Source organism: Propithecus coquereli, unplaced genomic scaffold, assembly GCF_000956105.1.
Source record: "Propithecus coquereli isolate 6110/MARCELLA unplaced genomic scaffold, Pcoq_1.0 Scaffold640, whole genome shotgun sequence".
Lineage (NCBI taxonomy): Eukaryota > Metazoa > Chordata > Mammalia > Primates > Indriidae > Propithecus > Propithecus coquereli.
Window position 1 is genome coordinate 809,320 of NW_012152397.1, and position 22,554 is coordinate 831,873.

Below are 22,554 nucleotides of genomic sequence, written 5' to 3' on the forward strand. Positions count from 1 at the left end.
GGAGTCCGCTTTGTCTGGCTGAGTTCGCCTGAGTCTGGTCTCTGAGGCTTTCTGTTTAATTCTCTCCAGTGGCTGCTTATACTCTCTCAATTTCCTCCTCCTGTTCTCAAAGGACGCTAGACTTTCTGACTACGCAGACTGCACTCCCAACTCCCACCAGGCCCGACTCCAAGGTCACTTCCCGTAGGAGGCCTTCCTGGAACCCCCTCTCTTCCACCAGATAGCTCATGCTTGTGCACACCCAGCCCCTATGCTTCACTCTCTTTCTGCAGGAACCTCCTGGCACTGCCGGTTTACCAGGCAGCACCCTCTCACTCCTGCTAGGCTGTGAGATCCTGAAGGCCGGATCCATGACTAATTTCTGTCACCTTCCCACTCCGCACCCTCCAACCTTGCATCCAAGTTCTGAATGGAACATCATTTTTCTGGGGACAAGAAGCCATGACTAAAACATCAGATGAAGGTTAAAAACGAGCGATCCTACCGTTCTAGGATACACAGTAAATATAAGGTGCCAAGAAGGTATGTCTTACCAAATTAGTGACAATGACAAGACTAATGCTTAATATTTTCCAAGCAGTTTTCTGTGAAGGGAAAATAGACCCAAGAAACAAGCCACACACATCATGTGCAAGATTTGTTTTTAATGGATTTGATAGTCAAGTGCAAATTTGAGCATTATATACAAAAACTGATGTTTCCATAGTTATTTGTTTGAATAAGACCAGACTCAAAATACAACTTAAGCTTGAACCAACTGGATATTTTTTCTCCCTCTAGTTTTTTCTGCAAATTATAATATTCTGATCAAATACAATCCTCACAGGTGCGAGTGTTTCCTTATATGTTCAAGGAATGGCATCTTCGATGCATGGCCACAGTGCCAAGCAGTTTCTGGTAACTGGATTAGGCAGATTATATATCAAAGTACAATACACAATCAGTTTCCCCCATAGAGCAAAACTTGCCTCCATTCCGGTATCTCTTTACAACTGGCAGAGATGCAGCATTAAGGGTTTTTATCAAGGACCTGGTGTTTGCAGTCTCTCCCCTTGTAACGAAATGTGTGTTAATCTGGATGTTTCACACTCCATGATTACTAGAAGAAGACGAATACCTGAGACATGCAATCCACTTGGAGTGTGTCTATTTACATGAAGCTGCTCGTGGGAGCTGGTGATTTGTCCAGATATGGATTTCACAGGTTGGAAAAGAGGTGTCACACCATCAGAGATTCCACCAATTGAAAAAGTTGCTGAAGATTATATTGCAGTATCATCATGAAACATTTAACTTTCTTAAGAAAGTTTAAGTTTAAAGTGTACTATCCCCTGCAGCTCAATATAGACAACCATTTATTTCTTTGTAGTATTATGTAGAGGCAGAATGGGGTTTCCAATCTGATTTAATCCCTGAGCAGCTATGTTAAAAATTAACTTTTTATTTAAAAAGCCCAATAAAAAACTAAATACTGTATTAAAACTCTACCACAATGTTACACTGATAAACATATTTCTGTACAGAAACATTGAAGCTACTTAGAAGCTGTTTAAATCCTTTACCCCTTGGAAAAAAATACACATTTCTGGAAACTGTTCAGGTACCTAAGCTGGAGATAAATGACTCCAAGTTAAGTTTTACTTGACCCAGAGGACACCTCTAGCTAGAGAAATAATTTGCTGAGGAACATAATAAACTGTCCCAACCCTAATGTTTTACCAACATGATGCATGTTTTATTAAAAATACAATATTTTCTTTTACCAAGTCAGGCTAAATATCCTGGCCTCCTATTACACAAATGGGAAAAATACACTAAAAAAAAAAACTTTCTGGAAAACTTTTCAGAAAGTCATCAATGGTAAGAACGAGTTAATCTGTGGAAGAACGAAGTTTAAGAATGTAGTAAGATAAGGTATCTAGGATCTGTCAAATCTTATTTGTCCTAAATATAACCATTTCTAACATAAATAAATCACAAGTGCTCAGGTACCCGTAAACACTGGCAAAAAGCTTAAGTGCTCAGGACCCTGGCAATGTTGTAAATAAAGGCTGAGCCAGATTTGACATGCACAACTGTGGACAGATGAGACCTTGGAATGGGTCTTATCTAGCAGGCCAGTCTCTGAAAAATGGTCCCTGGATCTAGAATGAAGAGACTGTCCATGGTCTTTGAAGAGCCTCTTAGGCATTTTGGCCCCCTGCTAATAAACTGTTTGATTCATCCTGTAAGAAATGACAAAATACTGGACAGATGTGTTTGGAGCAATTAAGCACAATAAAATGGCTACATCTCGCCTTCTTCTAGGGCAAAACATTCTCTGGGGAAAGATTATTTGCTTTGGATAATTAAATAGTAAAGCAGAACTAATAGTGTCTTTTCCCTTCTCAAAATATCAGAATAGAAAGAGACTGTCGAGATCCTCTCATTCCCTCTGACAGATGTAGACAATGAGGGTTAGAGAGGTGCCTGGCAGTTAGGAAGCAGCAAAGCCAGAGTGTCCCCAAGTCCCTATGAAGAAGGAAAAAAGATCACAGAAAATCAGTGTGAGGCAAGAATATAAGACCAGACGTGGAGGCTGGAATGAACTGATGCTCTCTGGGTTCTCGCTGACCATGCACCTCTCCGCTCCCACCCCCAACAGCTCTGACCAGGGGCCCTGCCCAGAGAGAAACAGCTGAAATGGAGCACAGAGTCATTCCTCATGCTCACATGTTCACAGTTACTCAGGAAAATGAAAACTGGGTATGCAGCAGGACGTTGAAGAGTCAGTTTTCCATGTCTGCACTTGACATGATTCAGAAGGTACAAATCGACCTCTGCCCAGGAAACTTACGTGTCTCCTAAAAGCACTGACAGAGACGTGCACCACAAAAGCATGGAGGACCAAGTGACGCCTCCACTGGGCTCTGCTTGGATACAGACGGAGAGCAGTCCACCCCCTGAGACTTGAGGGTTCAGTAGGGATGGCCATCCCAGGAGGTAAGAAACAGCACCTCCCCCTCTGGAAACTTCTACAGAAGTCAATTGCTTGTGTTTTCCATTTTAAAGCTTCATACAGATAGACATTAAAATAGAACCAAGGACAACAAACATCCAAGTTCTGTAACCTCCTATGGCCCCTTCTACAAAATCCCCCTCAGTCACAAGAACTTGGTATTTTGTTGTACTTAATTGACATCACGTAGAAAGCAGTAAAATTAAGCATAATGGCTCACAGCTCACTGTCTGTCTTTCAGGTGTCAGGAATAGCTCTGGGTACTTTCTATTCATTTTCTCTACACTTCATGACCCCAATAAGTAAATATCATTATTATTATCCCCATTTGGCAGATGAGGAAACTGAGGCTCAGAAGTTAACCAAGCCACCCAAAGTCACCCAGCAAGAACCAAAAGCACAATTCTTAAGTTTTCGGGATATAAATTATATGTACACATCTACATGGTTCAGGCCTAAGAGTTTAAGCAAAGATGCTTTCAAGCTCCTGGAAGTCGGGCATATTTAGCTGCATTAAAACCTGCCGCTTCTCTAGGTGCCAACCTGGAAGTCTGCTATGAGGACAGCTGTGGTCCAAGCTCCCAGGCACCAGCAATCCTGGCAGCACCCTGGAAAAGCTCAGTTTCTGGCGGTTCTCAGCTTCCTCCTGAAATACTCGGGGGCGGCCTCATACAGCCACTCGGCATCCACAACGCAGAGGTCTCGCATGTAGCACTTGTTGGTATAAAGCAGCTCAGTGTACACGACGCAGGCTGGCTTGCAGTGGAAGAGGACAGAAGAGGGGTGGATGGCCACTGGCTGGTGGGTGTCCGTGGTGGCATAGGTACCGTCTGGCTGGAGCTCAGCAGTGCTCATGAAGAGGCTGTGAGCCAGACAGCGGCGGACGCTCTCCATGTCTCCTCGGGATGACAAGATTGGCATTGACATCTGTTTCAGGAGAAAGCAAGAAATGAAGAAGACTCTGAACATAACTACTGCTCAGCACTGCATGGCGTGTTGAAACTGGACCTAAAATGCCGCCTATGCTGCAAGCCTAACAAAGTGGATTTTGACATGCAGAGGTGGTTACCTCTGATGCCTTCAGGATCAGCAAGGTCAGGGAAAGAAGGCAGAGCTCAAGGAGGATGGACTGAAAACTGGGAAACCACTGCCTGTGAACAGAAGGACTGGGAAGGAGACATTCACATAAGCCATAGGCAGGTTGGGTGACCCATGCCCCTCCCCTAAACATCCATCAAGACGTCCCAGGAAGGAAAGGCCTTTCCCTGCTGTGCTGTGTCCTCATCTCCTCACTCCAAATCGTCTTACGCAATGCTGCCAAATTAATCTTCCTAAAGCACAACTCAAATCATTCTCATCTGCTTAAAAACCTTCAATGTCTCTTGCTCTGGGCAAAAAAGAATGCAAACGTCTTGTGGTGAAGCCGTGAATGAGCCACGCTGAGCCTGCCTTGCCTGCCTCCTCTCTCTCACCCATCTTCTTTAGACATTGCATCCATGTTGCTGCCTTCTCTCCCCCAGCCCCACTTCATGATTCCTATCTCTGTGCCTTCACATTTGCTGCTCCTAGTATAAATGCTGCCCCTCATCTTTGCAGGGGAAATGTCAGCTATCAGTCAATGTCCTTGCTCTTACCGCCCTTGCTGAGTGGGTCATGTAACCTTGTACCTCTGGCCATAGCCAAATAGACCATGGTGCACACTTGCTTGACCTAACTGGTCAGCTTCTCTCTTCTAGGCATTTAGGTCCGAAGTGGTAAATCCAGTCAATCTCTGTTAGGCTCTTGAGTGGAGAGGCCATGTCAAGGAGGTACAAGGTGAGAAGGGGGCAGAAGGCACACAGACAGCAGCCATAACAAGAGGACCAGCAGGTCCAGAGAAAGGAGCTGCCTTTTCCAGTTCCTTGTGGGGTGTGACTCTATTTCTTGCCCGTAGGTTCCAAGAGATACCTCTTTATCCTTTGAAAATTCTCCTTTTCCTTTATGATGGCTCAAGGGCTTTTGTTTTTAGCAATCAGCTGATTGCCTGATGAAGACACTTTTATCCCTTTATCTGTCAAGAGGCAGCTCAGTTGTCACCACCTCCAGGAAGCCCTGAGCCTAACTGGCGGTCTCTCCGTCCAGACTGCCAGCTGCACCACTCACTGGCTGTGTGATTTGGGGCAAATCGCTTAACCTGATTAGGCTTAGTTTCATCATTTGTGAAATGGGAATAACGACAGAATCCTTGTGGGTTGAAGTGAGGATTTTAAATAAAGTAATCACATGAAAAATATTTAGATATGATGTATATGTTGTTCTGCAACTTGCAACCAAGTAGTATACTTTGTGGTGGACACTTTGGCAATATCTATCAAAATCTAAATCCCCCATCTAGAAATTCACACTATGTGCACCAGAACACAGAGACACATGTAGGAAGATGGTCATTATAGCATAACGCAAACAACCACAATTAGAGGCATTGCTAAATAAATTATAGTGAATACTGTGAACTAAAAGAGAAAAATCTTAAGCTCCCCAGCTGACTGAATGGAGCCCCTCTTGGCCAAGGGGACCTAGAAATACCCTAAAGCTGAGTTGTTGGCCAAGAGAAGGGAGGTCAGACATGCCTCATCATGCCCCACTCCCTTCTTAGAGATATCCTTTGTAGCTCATTAACAGGCCTAAGGGTACACAAGACAAAACTTCAGCCATACCTGCAGATCCTCGATTTACTTAACAGACCACCTGAGTCTGGGTATATGCTGGGTGGCTAGTCTCTGATTAGCAGACTTCCTTATCTTAACTTAAAACATTCCAAGCTTCAGACAAAGCTTCATTTCTTTAACCAATTACAAATCAAAGATTCTTTAAACCCATCTATAACCTGTAAGTTCCGCCCAAACCCTTCTTTGAGATATCCCGTCTTTTCGAGCCAAACCAATATACACCTTCCATTGATTTATGACTTTACTTGTAATCCCTGTCTCCCTGAAATGCAGAAAACCAAACTATAACTCAACCACAGTGAGTCCACTTGCTCAAGGCTTCTTGGGCATGGCTCTGGGCCATGGTCCTCAAACTTGGCTCAGAGTAAACCTCTTTAAACTATTTTACAGAGTTTGGGTTATTTTCCACTGACAATACAATGAAATGCTATGAAGTCACTAAAAGGAATGAGATACACATACGCAGACACTGAAAGGCAGCTCAGACACAGTACATATTCCAGAAGTATACTACTTGGTTGCAAGTTGCAGAACATGTACATCGTATTTGTTATAAAAGAAAAATCTGATATACATATCCATATGTATGTGTGCGCATAGAGATATATGCACAAAAACATACATATACAGAAACAAATTCTAGAAGAATCTACCCCCAAACTGTTAGCAGTGATTATCTCTGGAGGGGTAGGATCATGGGAGACTTTTAAAATTTCTGCATTACAAATCACTATTTTCTGCATTGTATCAGTGTTTAACCATTATGGACTGCTTTTGTAATCTGAAAAAAATAAAGATAATCCCACTAAAAAAAAATCCTTAGAAAGAATTCCAGTAACACTAGAAAATGTTTATAAAGTTCATAAAACTGAATATAAATTACACATATAATGTAACTATATAAAAAATGTAATAAAAACAGACTATTAGGAAATAAACCAAAATGCTGAGATATGGAACTATAATTTTTACTTTCTTCCTTATTTGTGAAATTTTCTACAATGAGAATTCTTTTTATAATCACTAGCAATAACAGTTTAGTCCCCCAAAGAGCACCAGGAAGAGATAATACCTTTAAGCAGATGTCCCTCAGCTGTGCTCTGACTTCAGTTACTAGCATCATATTCTTGCTGTTGACAAAATTCTCTTTGCACCAATCCTGTATAGAAGAAAAAGAGATATTATAATTCTCTCATTTCTATAGAGGAAAAAAATATTAAAACATTTTTAGAACAGTTTGATTCAGAGGAAAAACTTCAGGCGCCAAAGACGAATGTAGGAAAATATCTTTATATCAAAAAGCATGAACTGTAAGGGAAAATATTAATAATTTAAACTAAAGTAAAACTAAAAATTTCCTTATGCTAAGTTACCATGACAAAAAATACAGATTGGGATACTTGCATCGCCATACCCAATAAAGAATCAGTACCTCCGGAATATTAAGAAAAAGTCCTACAAATCATTAAGACCAACAACCCAGTAGAAAAATGGACAAAGATACGAACAGACAACTCACAGAAGAGGAAATATAAATGCCCAATAAACTTATTAAGGAATCTTAATCTCTTAAGGAATCATGGCAATGTAGTTTAATATAACAGATATTATTTCGCATCCATCAACTTGGTAAAAATTAAAGTCACTTCAGCTAAGAGTTGCAGAGGATGGTGAAAATGGAGACTCATTACTATGGGGAGTATAGAGAGGTGTTGCCAACTTTGGGGAGCCTCTTGTCAGCCTCGTAAAGCTGAGAGAGTATCCCAAGCCCCAGCAGGTCTACTCTTAGGGATCGGCCTTAGAGAAACTCTGCCCCATGAGCACAAGGAGACCTGCGCAGGATGGTCCCTGCAGCGCGGGAAATAGAAACAAGCTGCAAAAGGACAGTGTAAGAAAATGTTTATATTTATCGTACACCATACTGATGGATATGAAGTATACTCTCACCCCTGGAGAGCACACCCCAACTTCAAGCCAGGGCTTACATACAGGAGGGAAGAATAAAGAGGAGAACAGGGCTTTTATTGTATCCACAGCATTCTAATTCTTTAAAAATAAACTGAAGCATAAATATAGCAAAAAGTTTACGACTATTAAAACTAAGTGGTGGCTTTTTTGTTTTAAGTGAAAGTGTGCACACTATGGCATGATTACTGAGTTTATTACTAGAGGAAAGAATATACTGCCATTTTCCATCTTGGTCCAAGGAACTGAAATACCGTAATAGCAAAGACTACTCTAAGAAAGTTAGGGATAGGTGGGGGGAAAAAAGTCTGAGGCTAAGAAATTGAGTCACCAAATTTTTAACTAACTTGCCCACATAAAGTACGAGTTAAACACAAGCAGAACGAAGGCCGGAATGACATTTCTTCCTTAGTAACCTCCCAGTGCTCAGACGTTTCCGAAATGACATCTTGCTTTCTTTTCAAGGCTCTTTGGGTGATTCAGCCGAAAAGGGAAGGAAGGTACACTTCAGACGCGTGCCCGAAAGCAGCAGCATCCTTTGAGAAAAGGAACAGGACAAGGCTCACCTTATTTCCACCTATGTTTTTGAAGGTTCGGTAGATATTGAGCAGGGTAATGTGGTCCCCCTCACTGGATATGAACTTCTTCCGGACCCCCTGCACTTCATCCCGCCGGGAAGGAGGGTTGTGGAGGACGCTGTCCACAGACAGCAGGGAGACAATGGTCAGGATCTCCTCTGTACAGTGGAATTTGGGGGACAGGAGGATGGTCTGCAAATCAGAATTAAAAATTGTGTAAACCCAGCTTTTTCCTAGCTCCTGAATCCAGTATTTCTGTATATTGCTTTTGGAGCTCCCCTTCTAAGGAGTTCAAGGGCAAGCGTTTCTAAAACCACGACTATGGACGTTAACGTTACTTTAGTTTTTTGCAAAACAGATGAATGCCTTCCCCACAGGATTCCAAATTCCTTGTGGCTTAAGATGTCTTTGAATCCCACACAGAACATAAATCGGGGTTATATACAAAGTAGGGACTGACAACTATTTAAGAGAAAAAGTGAGGTTAATCTAGAAGCACTGGGTGCAGGAGTCAACTTTGGGATGGCTAACCTGTAATGTACAGAAAGGGGACTGAGGAGAGGGTATCATTTACTTTGGCAAATTTGGGTTCTAAAGGAAATGCTGCCATCTTTCTTCCAATTGGAGTCAGGGTAAGCTGGTCATCCTTATGTTCAAGAGCACCTAACAGGTCCAGTTGGGCAATGGCCGCCTGAATGTGATCTAAAGAAACAGAGGAGCCAAAAATCCAAAACAAGGATGAAGTTGCAGCTAGTTCAGTACTTCCAGGAACTTTTGATAACTCTATATCAAACAACAGCAAAGACCACAACCACCACTGCCCCCTTGACACACTTGTCAAAGCTGTTAACAACATCACTGTCCTCACTCTGATTCCCTTTTAAAATGACCTATAATTTGGTAATATGTAAGTAAATTTTGAATACACATACCCTTTGACCCAGCAATGTTACACTTACAAATTTCACCCGCAGATACACTCATACATTGTACAGAGACCATATCTCCAGAAGCAAACACATAACAATGGAAATACCACTTGCCTCAGAGGCCACCTGGGAGGCTGGGGGACAAAGGGTGAGAAGGATGATATTTACTATTTACTCTTTTACACTTTCAAAATTTTGAACCATGTAAATGCATTACCTATTAAGGAATAAAAAAGAACTTCTAAGGATGTCGTAAATATGTACATACTAACAGGGAATGATCTGTATAATACAGTAAGTGAAAAAAGCAATGTGCTTTTCATTGCTTTTCTAAAGCAATGCTTATCAATAGAAGAATGGATAAATGCATTTTGGTTTATTCACAGAATGGAAGAGCATTTAGTGGTGAAAAAGCATCAACACAAATAAACCTTATAGGATATACTGAATGAAAACACAAGGTTACTGAAGAAAAACTACATAAACGTGCAAACTGAAACAACAGATTGTTTAGGGATATATACATATATAGGAAAACAATAAAGAAAAGTGAGGGAATTACACACAAAATGTGGGGGAGTGGTTACCCTAAGGGAGTGGGAAGGAGCTGAGGGTGGTCAGGGAGGGCTCTCAGAAGCTTGGATGGCACTGGTAATGGGTACGCAGGTGTTGATTTTATTACCCCTTATACCTAACATACGTTGTTACTTTGTTTGTAGGGATTTAGCACTGAAAAGAAAAAAATCAAACATAGAACAGTGTACAATCTGTGTTGTTGCTATTTGTGTTTTAAAACAGACTACATATACTCGCATATGCATACATTTTTCTAAAGAAGACTAGAACAATGGTCTCAGTAGCTGCCCTAGGGAAGGAAAACTATGAATCTGAGGATCAGGGTGGGACCCTTGTATACCCATCAAAAGTTTACTTCTTCTTTCTTCTTTTTTTTAATCAGTTCTATTTCTTCGCTTAGAGAAAAAAAAAAAAAGGAAAAAATGATGTATTGATGAGAGGCCAAGTGCCAAAGCTGCTATCGTTAAGAATCCCAATTATTGTTCTCTTCCTCCATAGACAGATTACTTTTTTTTTTTTTAAAAGAGAGAGGGTCTAGCTCCGTTGCCCAGGCTAGAGTGCAACGGCCTGATCATAGCTCACTGCAGCCTCAAACTCCTGGCCTCAAGTGATCCTCCCACCTCAGCCTCCCAAAGTGATGGGATTACAGGCACGCGCAACCTCACCCAGCAGGAGATTATTAATGAAGGGCAGGGACTGATCAAATTCCAGATAAAAGCAAAGAAATCTGATCTTTGCAGTCTTTGTGCCGATGAAGTACGATTTCATTAGGTTTCTGTAGCATCCCACGGAGCCCCCGTATGACCTTCACTGGTTCCAGAGGTCAAGGACCCTGATTGTGGTTCCCTCCATGATGACACTGACAGCACAGATTCCATCATTTCATACCCAGGCGCGGTGGCACGCACTGATCACTGCACCTGTGAATAGCCACTTCACTCCAGCCTGGGCAACATTTCGAGACCCCGACTCTAAACAAACCCTGTCTCTAAGCAAACAAACAAATCTATCATTTCATAATTTTGAGATGCTTCTCTGACAGCAAATACTGTTATCCACAAAATTAAGTAAATAAAAGGAGATGACCAAAATACATTTTTTCTTCCAAATATTTAATTTTTTGGAAGAGTCCATTTGTTGTTTATCTACTTGTCTACCTTCCACTACACTGAGGACTCTACTTACCTGGAGACGGTTTGGACATAAAGTCAAAGGTGAGCACGTTTGAGACTTTCATCGCTAGGAGCTGAAGCATCACACTGGCCAGGTTACACCTGGGAAGAGCGAGAGACCAGGGTTGTTCATCATGCCCGTGCCAGTGAGTCAGAACCTCTCACCGAGGAGTGTGAGTGAACACTGCAGCTCTGGGCAAGCACGAGCAAACAGGAAAGAGACATGGGGACAAATGGCAGGAGTGCAGGAGCCTACCTCTGGATCTCTGGCACGGTCATCTTCTCAAACTTCTCAAACTCCTCCTCAGTGTACAGCCGGTAACAGATGCCACTGTCCTCTCTGCCAGCCCTCCCCGTGCGCTGCCAGGCCTGGGTCTTTGACACCCGCTGCACTGCTAACACCTCAAGACCACTGTCTGGAGGGAGAATGGGCCCCATCAGTGCTTTGCTCGTCACATAAAACAACTGTTTCTACAATGTTGAGAAAAAGGAGCATTCCTCAGAACACCAGTGATTCTTTCTGCAATATAGGGGTCCAGAAAAACTCAAGGCTAAATTAGAAAGCACAAAACCAGGCTGCTCTGCAGTGGTTTAGCCCCACAGTGAAACAAGGCTGTGCGATGAGCCCTGTATGAAATCTGTTAGGAAAACATCAAAAAAATCTCATGCACGTAGCAAGGAGTCAGGAGAGTAGTGTCAGAAGTTTTGTCTTAGATCACAGGATGGCCAACAAGCCCAGTCTGCCTGGAACTGAGGCTTGCCCAGGATGCAGGACTTTTGGTGCTAAAATTGGAACAGCTTCCAGCAAACTAGCATGGTTGGTCATATCATGCTATCCATCAATGAATCAGAAATTAAATGCCTCAAGTCATTTGTGTGCTTTATCCTCCCTTCTAGTTCTATTATCAAACAGAGATAATGTGACGTTTGTTTCCTAGGAGTAAATGACATTCATTTGCTTGACAGAAGTGTATTCTGTGCTAGGCACTGGAGACCCAAGCTCTTTCACCTACATCATCTCTAGGAGATACACTTACGGAAGTCGGCACCCTCAAATATTTCCTACAGCATTTCAATTACTTGTTTGGGAGCAATAATTTCAGCTGCCTCAAATCCTCTGTGGAATACAGCAAGGTATAAAACACACATGGGTGAAAATGACTTCAAGCCAGCTTCCCACTGTACCTTCCCAGGAGATAGCTCATGTTTCATCACCATCCCTCACCCCATCCCAGGGGATCTGTTTCCTTCCTGGAAAACCTGGGCACTCAAACCAGCCACACTTAAATATAATTTCTGATGAGAGCCTTTCATTGGACTAGGCTGTCCCTGGCCTTAGTAGAGCCGTCAGTCTTGTGCAACTTCTGATGAGGTTCCAGATCTCTGCCCAGGTCCCTGACCCTCTGTTCCCAAGTTTGCTAAACCTGGGCTCTTCTTTCCTTGACTTCTTGTCTCACCTGTCTGCCTCAGGTCTCCTTTCTGGACTTGACTTGTGGATTGTCTCACCCACGGTGCCTGCCACCCAAAACTCACTTAGTCACAAACATGAAATGCTCACTTGGTGGAAAACTGTGGGACTACTGTCAATGGTTGCTCACTATACACAGGAGAGACATTCATGAGCTACAAATTCTCACCAGGGTTATACTTCTTTGCTTTAACCATGCCAGTGTCAACTACATATTTTATTCCTGTAATGGTTATGGAGGTTTCAGCGATGTTGGTTGAAATGATCACTTTGCGATAGCCCTAAAAGGAGGAAGAAAACCAGAAAGCTATATGACACACGTATGACTCAGAAGTGTTAAAACATATTCTCACCATTAATTTCCACAATTCACTCATGACCAAGATGACTTTATTATTAATGGGAGTCATTAATATTAATGGTAGGTCACTAAACTGGGCAGGGGTAGAGGGGAAGCTGCAGTCCTAAAGGTTAATTTCAGGTGATGAGATACAGTGGAACAAACACAAGATTCAGAAGCAAGTAGATGTGGGTTGGAAACCTGGCCCTGCCGGTCACTTCACTGTGTGCCCCTTAAGCAATTGTTACTTCCCCTCTTGGGGCCTCAGTATCCCCATGGGGTGATAACCCACCTTGCTGGTTCCCGTGAGGATGAGAGACAGTGTGTGTAAGTGTAAGCCAGCGCCTGGCAGCAGAGGCCCACAATAAATGGCACTGTGGACAAACGCGGTGTATGTTGGCCCTTAGATGAGGCGCTTATTTTACCTTTCAGCTTTTGTCTTTGCACTCTCCCTCATCTGGCAACTCGGCAACTGTTTCTCTGGGGGATTTTTTTTTCTTTTTTTAAGAGATAGGGCTTCACTCTGTCACCCAGGCTGGAGTGCAGTAGCACGATCATAGCTCACTGTATCCTTGAACTCCTGGGCTCCTGCCTCAACTTCTCAAATAGCTGGGCTATTCGAGACTAGCTTGAATACAGGTCCGCACCACCACATCTTGCTAATTTTTTAATTTTTTTCTTGTAGAAACAATGTTTCAATATGTCACCCAGGCTGGTCTCCAAATCCTGGCCTCAAGCAATCTTCCTGCCTCAGCCTCCCAAGTTACTGGGATTACAGGTGTGAACCAGTGAGCCCAGCTGTTTCTCTGGTTCTATCACAGGAGAGCTGGATCTGTAGCTGTGCATTATATTCCTGCACCTTCTCGACTAGTTGATCCGGTACCTGAGCATCCCATCCATACACCTTATCTGGAGCCTGGTGACAAGCACAGAGGCCCCAATGGTGGATCCTTCTGAGTGCCCAAGGACAGGGCTGGATAGACGAGATGGTGCACTCACCTGTGGGGCCCCTTGGAAGACACGGAGCTGCTGTGCATAGGGCAGGGAGGCGTACAAAGGAAGGACCACCATTGAGGGGCAGCCGTCTGGAAGGTGCTTTGCAATGTCTCGGCAGGTCTTGCTCATTGCTTCAATCTCCTCCTGACCCGTGAGGAACACCAGGATGTCCTGAGAAGGAGGGGCTTCCTGTAAAAAAGGTGGCGTGGGATTACCAGGCATTGGTAGAAGTGCAGGATGCACAGAAAAATACAATGGCCACTGATAATGTTTCCTAGAGTTATTTTTCTTAACTGTGGAGATGTAAATGAGTCTAAATTCTAATGTCTCCCTGGGAGAAAACCCTTACCAGCAATGCATGAAACTAACATATGTGAGTTAGCCAGCTAGGCTTAAAAACCAATTAAGGAAATTCTGAAAGAAATCATTAGATTGCTTTTGTAGTAAGAACAATACCATGAAAAGCACAATCATGCAGGCAAATAAAATCTGCAAGAAGCTTCCTTCCTTTCACAAGCATCTTGAAAGATAAAGCTGACAAAACAGAAGACAACTTGTGGAAATCAAGTAGTCACGCTGGAAAAGGGGCCTTTATTTAATGATGCCATCAAAAGCACTTTCAGACACCCAAAAAAGTACATTAAACTTTGACAACTGCTTGAGACACTGAGGTTAACAGGGTTCTTCATCTTCAAAGGGAATAACATCCAAGTATTGAAGACATACCCATTTATCTAATTTTTCTTTGATATTTGTATAGATATATTAATTTGCTTGATATAAAGTACTTGATGGCAAAATAATTTTTTAAAAGGTTTAATAATAATTATATGTGTGTATTTATGCATATATGTAAAAATATATTTATATGTGGGTTTTTTTTTTTAAGCCCAGTACTAACAGGTCAAATGTTCAGAGGTATATACAGACAGGACAAAATCTAAAAGTTAAAACTTCATCAGTGGGAGAATTCATTAAAGCTACCATGTAACCTGAATGCACCAGCAGCCATCATTTATGAAAAATTCTCATCTCAAGTTTGGTTTATGCAGTTAAACAAGGTAGACTGACCTTTTATTCTTCTCCAAATACTATCAAAATGACAGTAAAGCTCATTGTCTCAGAAAGACAAAGATAATGGGAGATAAGAGGGCTCAACTCATTTTTAAAAGATGGGCTGAATGACTTGGCTGGGCAGAAGCTATAAACGTGGTGCCTGCTAAGGGGAATAGTGACAGGAGATGAGCCAATTTCCCTGGAGAGGCAAGAAAACTTGGAACTTTGGGGAGCAAGGCAGAAGTGGGTTTTGGGAGAGTGAAAACCCAGGGATTGGCTCAAAGTCTGAGTACAGTGTGGTTAAACCTCCAGGTTCCCTCCTTTACGCAGTGCAGCCAGGAGGCTGGGAAGTCATGGGGTGCAATAATGGGCTTCACCACAGGAAAATGGCAAAGGGAAGGGTCAATATGACAGCTACAGCAGAGGCCTAGAAGAGCCACTGTTCCAATTGGAACAGCAGCATAACAGACTCTGGGAAAAGACGGACTGTGTTTGAACACAGAACAAATATTCATTGGTATATGACAGATGTTGGAACATTTGAAGAGAAATTAGCCATAGCTATGTAGGAAACTTACACAACTCTGTTGTCCAAGAGACAAGGTACAGGGATGGTATGCTACTATTAATAGCAATGTATGATCATAATATTGTTAATACTGATACTGGATTTTAAAAACATTGTGTTGTGCAAGCTGTAGTCCCAGCTGTTTAGGAAGCTGAGATAGGTGGATGGCTTGAGCCCAGAAGTTCAAGACCAGCCTGGGCAAAATAGTGAAACCCCCATCTCAAAACAAACAAACAAAAAATATTGTGATAGAACTATGTCAAGAGGATGGAGGAAAGAGGGAGTAGGAAGGGGCATTTCTAAATCTTTATCACGCATACTCAGTGATATAGTTTGTTAGAAAACAAAAGAAATGAAGATAGCAAAACATGAAACCACAGAGATCCTCATCACCATGGCAAGAAATTAGCACATAATACCTGATATTGGTAACTTAAGAAATAGCAGTAAAGGAAGGTATTTTAGAAATATAAAAGTAATATCTAGAGGAAATAGCTAGGATTGAAAATGGGTACCCTAAAGATCAGGAATCTGGGTTAGGAAGTGAAAGCAACTGCTATTCTTTTATTACAAGCCTTGTAATAATAAATACTTGACTTTTTAAAACTTTAAACTCCACACGCATCACTTAGTTTGAGATAAAAACAGCCAGACATGGTGGCTCACTCCTATAATCCTAGCACTTTGGGAGGACAAGGCAGGAGGATCTGTTTAAAGGGCAGGAGTTTGAGACCAGCCTGGGCAATATAGCAAGACCCTATCTCTACAAAAAATTTTAAAAAATGTTATTAAATTTACTTCAAAAAGTTTGTCTCTAGAGTTTCTCAGAAAGTTAACTGGAAGGTAAAAACAGCAATTTTATACAAATTAAACAGAAATGAAGTGATTCAGTCACTCAAATTTTTAAAGTAAATATCTAATAAAATGAGAAGTGATTTTGAAATATTTCCTGATATGGTTTAGAAAAAAGAAAAACCTCTAAGTTGCAACCCATTAACGGGTCAATATCAACTTTTTTTTTTTTCAATGAGATAGAAAATATCAGAGTACATCACATGTAGTAAAAAGAGGTAGTGTTTCATAGACTTATTTCAGTTAAATATGTTATGTAGTGGGTTGCAACATAAAACATGCTTCTTTCTGGGGATTATGATTAAAAAAAAACAGTTGGTAAGCCATTGCTCTAACATGTGGAAGTTTCCTGGCTCAGCAGAGGACAGATGCTGGTCAGAGCCGAATTGTTTTTCTTTTCAGAGAAAATAAGAGATACCATAAATAAAGGATAAAAACTGGACATGACAAATGAACTCCTTATCCATCTCGCTGACACATCTCACAAAGCTGTTTTACTCAGTAGCTTTTCTTTTCAAGGCTGAATGCTCTTGCTACCAATTGCAAAGTAAAACAGAGCTTTTTGGGAATTTGCACCCCCCTCCCTACCTGGTGGATCTGGAAGACTGAGACAAGTGCTGCGTGCAGGTAATCATGCTGAGGCTGTTTGGTGTAAAAAACCTGGATTGGATGTTGCCGTCCCTCCAGGTAGAGGACAGGGGCGCCATTGAAATACTGAGAGAACAGGTCCACATCCATCGTAGCTGACATCACAATCACCTACGAAAGACAACAAAGAGGAGGACGGGAAACAAATATTGGGACGGCCTTTCTGTGTCCCTCCCAAGCCTGAAAAGCCGATGATTGAGGCCCGTGCCACCCCTGTCATGGTTAACTTTCTTCCTCAGTTCTGAAGCAGAAAGGAGGAAGCAACACAGGCCTGTTTCCTTAAATATGCTGTACATACTTTGAGGGGCAGTTTCCCCGTTTCCTTTCGCTTCTTCTGTGCAGCTTTCACCACTCCAAAGAGCACGTCTGTGTGGATAGTCCGTTCGTGAGCTTCATCCAAAATCACACAGCTGTACTTCCGAAGCAGGGAGTCTGAAATTGCTTCACGCAGAAGCATGCCATCTGTTAGAAACTTGATCCTGGTGTCTTCTGAGGTGACATCATCAAAGCGCACTGTATAGCCAACCTATGGGAAGAAATGACTTATTCATTCATAAAACACTTGCTGAGCACCCACCGTGTCCAGCACTGGACTAGGCACTTGTGCTGTCACAGTGAATATGACCAACACCAACCCTGCCCTATTCCCTCAGGGAGCATGCATCTAGCTGGGGAGACAGACAATGCATACATTCTTTTAATTGCAATTATGATAAGTATTAGAAAGAACTTAAAATTAACCTCCTATCTCAAGCTATTTAATAATTTCATGGGAAACTATGGATAGCTATGAAAAGATGCTCAAGATGTTTTTGAGTGAAGTGAGCACATACACACACACACATACACAAACACAAGTAAATCTATAATAGGCAGTTTTGATACTCAATATTAATGATACACACTAGAAAAATGCTTGCAATTTTTCCAGAAAGATATATAGATAAGAGATTTAACAGAGGTTACCGAAGCCTTAAAGATGCTCAAGGAAAACAACTAATTTATCCAACTTGAAAACAGATTTTAAAAGCAAGGCACATGGGCCTGATAGCCTGTTGGAGCCTCTGATCTCTCAGGGACTGTAAAGAACTCTGAGGTAGGCCTAAATAACTCAAGAATAGTTAAGAAAGCTACTCACTATGGGAAAAAAAGTCTTATTTAGAAAAATGAAAGGCAGGGGGCACAGTGGGAGAACCGCGTAGTCAAGAAGTACTGAAAATAAAGAAGGAAATCAGGTACCAGCTTCCCAAGTTCAGTTCTCTTCTCATCTGAGACTCTAGTAGCAAGAGAGATGGCAGCCACCCGACGAGGCTGGGTCACAGCAATGACACCCTGGCGGCTGATCCCCCCTTCATACAGGTACTGAGGGATCTGAGTTGTCTTCCCTGAGCCAGTTTCCCCTAGGAAAGAAAACACAGTCTCATTGAAATGCAAAGTGACATAGATTTCGCCAAACATCTCAAAGTCAGAAGAAAAAGATAAAAGAAAATACTCTTGAGTTGGTAAGGCCTCAAGAGAATGGGCACTCCTGCTGGTGGAGTGTTAAGGGGTATTGTTTCTTGGGAGGCCAAACTGTATTTTAATAATCTTTAAAATGTTTATATCCTTTGACCCACAATTCTACTTGCAGAAACCGATTCTAAAGAAATAATTAAAGATGTATGTAAAGATATGGCTTCAAACATGTTTTATTCAACTTTGCCCATGACAGGAAAAAACTGGAAACAATATAAATGTTCAATGGGTATCTTGTGCAGTTAAAACATTAAATAGGCTGGGTGCAGTGGCTCACACGTGTAATCCTAGCACTCTGGGAGGCCGAGGCAAAAGGATCATTTGAGGCCAGGAGTTTGAGACCAGCCTAAGCAAGATTCCCATCTCTACAAAAAATAGAAAAACTAGCCAGGTGTGGTGATACACGCCTGTTGTTCCAGCTACTTGGGAGGCTGAGGCAGGAGTATTGCTTGAGCCCAGGAGTTGGAGGTTGCAGTGAGCTGTGATGACGCCACTGTATTCTAGCCGGGGTAATAGAGCAAGACTCTGTCTCCCCGCCTCAAAAAAAAAAAAAAAATTACATAAAATAAGACTGTTATATACATTTGTATGTATTGACATGAAGAGACATCCACTCATGCACTGCAGCCTTCACAAACTCTTCGCCATTCCGCAGCCTGCTGCTTTTTTCCAAATCCTCCACCTTTGCCCACACTATTATGAATACCTGTCCTCACACTGACTGCCTGGCAAACTACAGGATGAGTCAGGCCTCAAACTCGCTCCCCGGGGGCTGCTCGGGTGGCCCTCCCCTGGGCTCCTTGGTTCCTTGTTCATCTCTCTTCTAGCACTGACCACCCTACATTGTACAGAAGTGTTTAAATGTGTCTGTCCTCCTCCAATACCTGAAGCTCCTGGAGGGCACAGAGGGTCTGAATGTCTCTTAAGTAACCGGTAAATGTTATTTCCTACCCGATGTGTGTTCCTTTAACAACGCCTAATTAGAACAAAAAAAACTCAGCAAAGCTGTACATCCTTCTCCCTTGCTACCACCACACTTCTCTGACCTCAGAGTCCTACAGTCCCACTATTAGTGCATTTTCTCCCAGTCCATCAGTACTCCCCATCTTGCCCGCTCATCCTTCCTGACCCAGCTAAGAATTTCATTATTTTGCAATCTTCCCACTGAATCCACCAGGTAAAACCTGAAACTTGGATCAATGTCTCTCTGCCAATCTTTCCTGCTCTTAACCAGGGCAACCGAGCATTGCTAAGGTCAAATACAGGTTGAGTATCCCTTTTCTGAAATGCTTGGGACCGGAAGTGTTCTGGATTTCAGATTTTTTTGAATTTTGGAAAACCTGCATTATACTTATGGGTTCAGCACCCCAAATCTGAAAATCTGAAATCCAAAATGTTCCAAAAATCCCAAACTTGTTGAGTGCACAACATGACATTCAAAGGAAATGCTCATTGGAATATTACAGATTTTGGATTTTCAGATTTGGGACGCTCAAATTGTAATTTGGCTGTGTAGAAGCAAACCTGAGTTTGTAGTGGGGCCAAAATGCAGCCAGGCACCAACACTACCATCAGTCTTTTTCTTGTTTTTACAGCCTGTCGTCTGTCTCCATCCTCCCTAAGGGTCTATGTGAAGCCACGTGACTCCCTTTCTCAGCAGAGCTCCTGTACCTGTTTCACAGGAAAGGTGAGGTTCTCAAATGTGATCTCCCTCTGCCTTCCCCTACAAGCTTTTCTGCAATCACACTATTCTCACTTCCTTTCTCCAGACCCATAGCCTCTTAGATAGGAGTCGTCCTCTTCTAGGCCAGCACTGCATCTAGCCCTTGCTGCCAAGTGCACCTCTTCCCCATGCCTCCTGATCTTTACTCTGTTAGCTCCGTTCCATCTTCACCCTCCCCGTACTGAGTTCTTTCCCTCAACTATGAACACAGGTGGCCCCCAATTTATGATTTTTCAACATTAGGATGGTGCGAAAGCAAAGTAGAAACTGTATTTTGAGTATCTATATGGCCATTCTGTTTTTCATTTTCTGCATAATATTCAATAAGTTATATGCAATACTCCATAATTTTGTTGTAAAATAGGCTTTGTGTTATATGATTTGGCCCAATTGTAGGCAAATGTAAGCGTTCTGAGTACTTTTAAGGTAGGCCAGGCTAAGCTATGATATTCTGTAGGTTAGGTATATTAAATGAATTTTCGACATATTTTCAACTTACGATGATGGGTTTATCAGGACATAGCCCCATGGTTAAGTTGAGGAGCTTCTGTACTTGCAAGTTCCTCTCAGCTTCCCTCCTTCTTTTCAAAACAGAAGCCTGTTTCCACTGCCTTTGTCCCCTCACCTCCTACTTACTCTTCAGCTCAATGACAAATCAGCTGTTACCCCCACAGCTCTGTTGAAATAGCTGTCAACGGGATCCACAATCATCAATACCCCACATCCAAGTCCAGTGGGCATTTTTTTTTTTGCCCACATATTACTGGACCTCAATGTTGCATCTTTTCACTCCCTTCTTACAACCCTCTATTCCTTTGACTACCAGCTCTCCCAGGGCTCCTTTCCCTTCCGTAGTAGCTCATCCTTCATTCAGTAGCTCCTCTTACTTAAATGTTGAGGATCAAAAGCCCTTGAAATCAGTCTTTGCCCCACAAGGCTGCCTCTTTTCAGGGACCAGAAACTACTACTTCCCATTCAAAGGGATTGTTTCCAGTCTTTCAGGCAGGCTCTGCCCTCTGCCTGGAATGCCCCCTGTCCGGGACCACCTCCCCAGACGTCTCCACACAGCCTGGATCATATCCACTCTTCTACCGAAAGCCCCCAGTGGGCCCCTCCACCCTTTCACACGGAAGGTGAGTCTTTGCCTACCCAAGCCGGTCACTCCCAGGGAGCTGTCAGCGCCTCCAGGGCAGGACTGTGCACTCTACTCCGATGCCCTTCTCTCGGGCTGGCACAGAAAAAACGTTCAGGTTTGTTGAAGAAACGAACGAAATGGTGTGAGAGGCACCTAAGAAACACTGTTCTCGAAAAGCCAGGAAGGGAGAGCAAGGGCCCGCCGGCGAGGCCACTCACCGATGAGGACGGCACTGTCCAGATTTCGGAGCTGGGCCAACAGTTGCCCCCGCGCCTGGAAAATGGGCAGACTCCGGCGCTGCAGCTCCACGGCCTCACGGTAGGGACTGGCCGAGGGCTGGGCTAGGGGTGGCTGCTGCCTACGGCCTCCTCCACCTTTGCCGCCGCTGCCCGCAGTCATCAGCATCACCACTCGCCTCCCGGGAGGGAAGGACCCAGCGCGGCTCGGAGGCCCAGAGCCCGGCCGGAATCTCTTGGCCGGCGGGAAGCCCGCCTCCTCCGGCATGTCGGGAGGGCACCGCGGCGGGAAGCGCAAGCGCCGCCAGCTCCTGCCCCTCGCAGGTGAGGACAGCGAGCGCGCACCGCCCCTTCCCCGCCACGTGCTAGCTGCTCCAGGCGACCACCGATGATCTCACGGCCACTCCCAGCCTTTAGGAAAGGGACTACAACTCCCAACATGCATTGGCTGGGGCGGGGTGGGGGGGAAGGCTTTCACTTCCTGCGGACGGAAAAAGCAGGGGTCTGAGGTACAACCAGAAAAAGACCCGGAGCGACAACCGCGAAAGACAGCGTATGTGGTTCCGCTGGACCGTAGTCTCGGATAACGACGTTCTTTTTTTTTTTTGTTACAGTAACACTTCTTTCTAGTAAACACACGTTTTTCCCTTCTCTGTCGTCAATAAGTCACTCTTCAAGGAAAGTACTTAATTCTACAAACTCAAGGAGAAGCACAAACATTTGCATCATTTAATTCTCTACACAACTTACAAATTATATGGTAGATACTGATATTATTCCCAATTTACAGTAAAGAAACTGAGTCATCTGAAATTACTTAAGGTCATTCAGATGTCACAAAATCTTAAGTTTGAAAAGGATATTGGTGATCTTGTGTTACAGAAGCGGAAAGCAAATTCTATGATTCTATGACAACCATGTATTTTCCTCAGTGACTATTCCAATGAATGTAGTCTCCTCCAGTAATACAAGCAAAGAGGGAGTTCAATGGAACTAAAATTGTCCTTTACCTTCCCTTTTCCCCAACCATTCCTGCCTGACTCTCAAGTTCTCTACATGGCTCTGTTAACTGAAAAAAAATTAACAAAGTG

The 22,554-nt window shown here is 43.0% G+C and overlaps 1 protein-coding gene across 2 annotated transcripts; it reads right to left on the reverse strand.

Annotated features, from left to right (window-relative positions):
- Positions 1–1,894: 1,894 nt before the first annotated feature.
- Positions 1,895–21,911, reverse strand: DHX33 (DEAH (Asp-Glu-Ala-His) box polypeptide 33). Of its 2 annotated transcripts, XM_012659918.1 has the most exons (12): positions 21,446–21,911; positions 18,094–18,254; positions 17,153–17,380; positions 16,795–16,965; positions 13,734–13,919; positions 12,564–12,675; positions 11,183–11,342; positions 10,940–11,028; positions 8,824–8,951; positions 8,238–8,441; positions 6,779–6,865; positions 2,885–3,925 (listed from the first exon to the last, which is right to left on the reverse strand). In XM_012659918.1, exons 1-12 carry the CDS (start codon positions 21,729–21,731, stop codon positions 3,617–3,619), a joined length of 2,121 nt encoding a protein of 706 aa, XP_012515372.1. In that variant the 5' UTR covers positions 21,732–21,911; the 3' UTR covers positions 2,885–3,616. The 2 variants fall into 2 exon arrangements, with proteins under 2 accessions (XP_012515373.1, XP_012515372.1); XM_012659919.1 differs by lacking the exon at positions 18,094–18,254 and having other exon boundaries at positions 1,895–3,925; positions 21,446–21,583.
- Between the last annotated feature and the right edge of the window lie 643 nt (positions 21,912–22,554).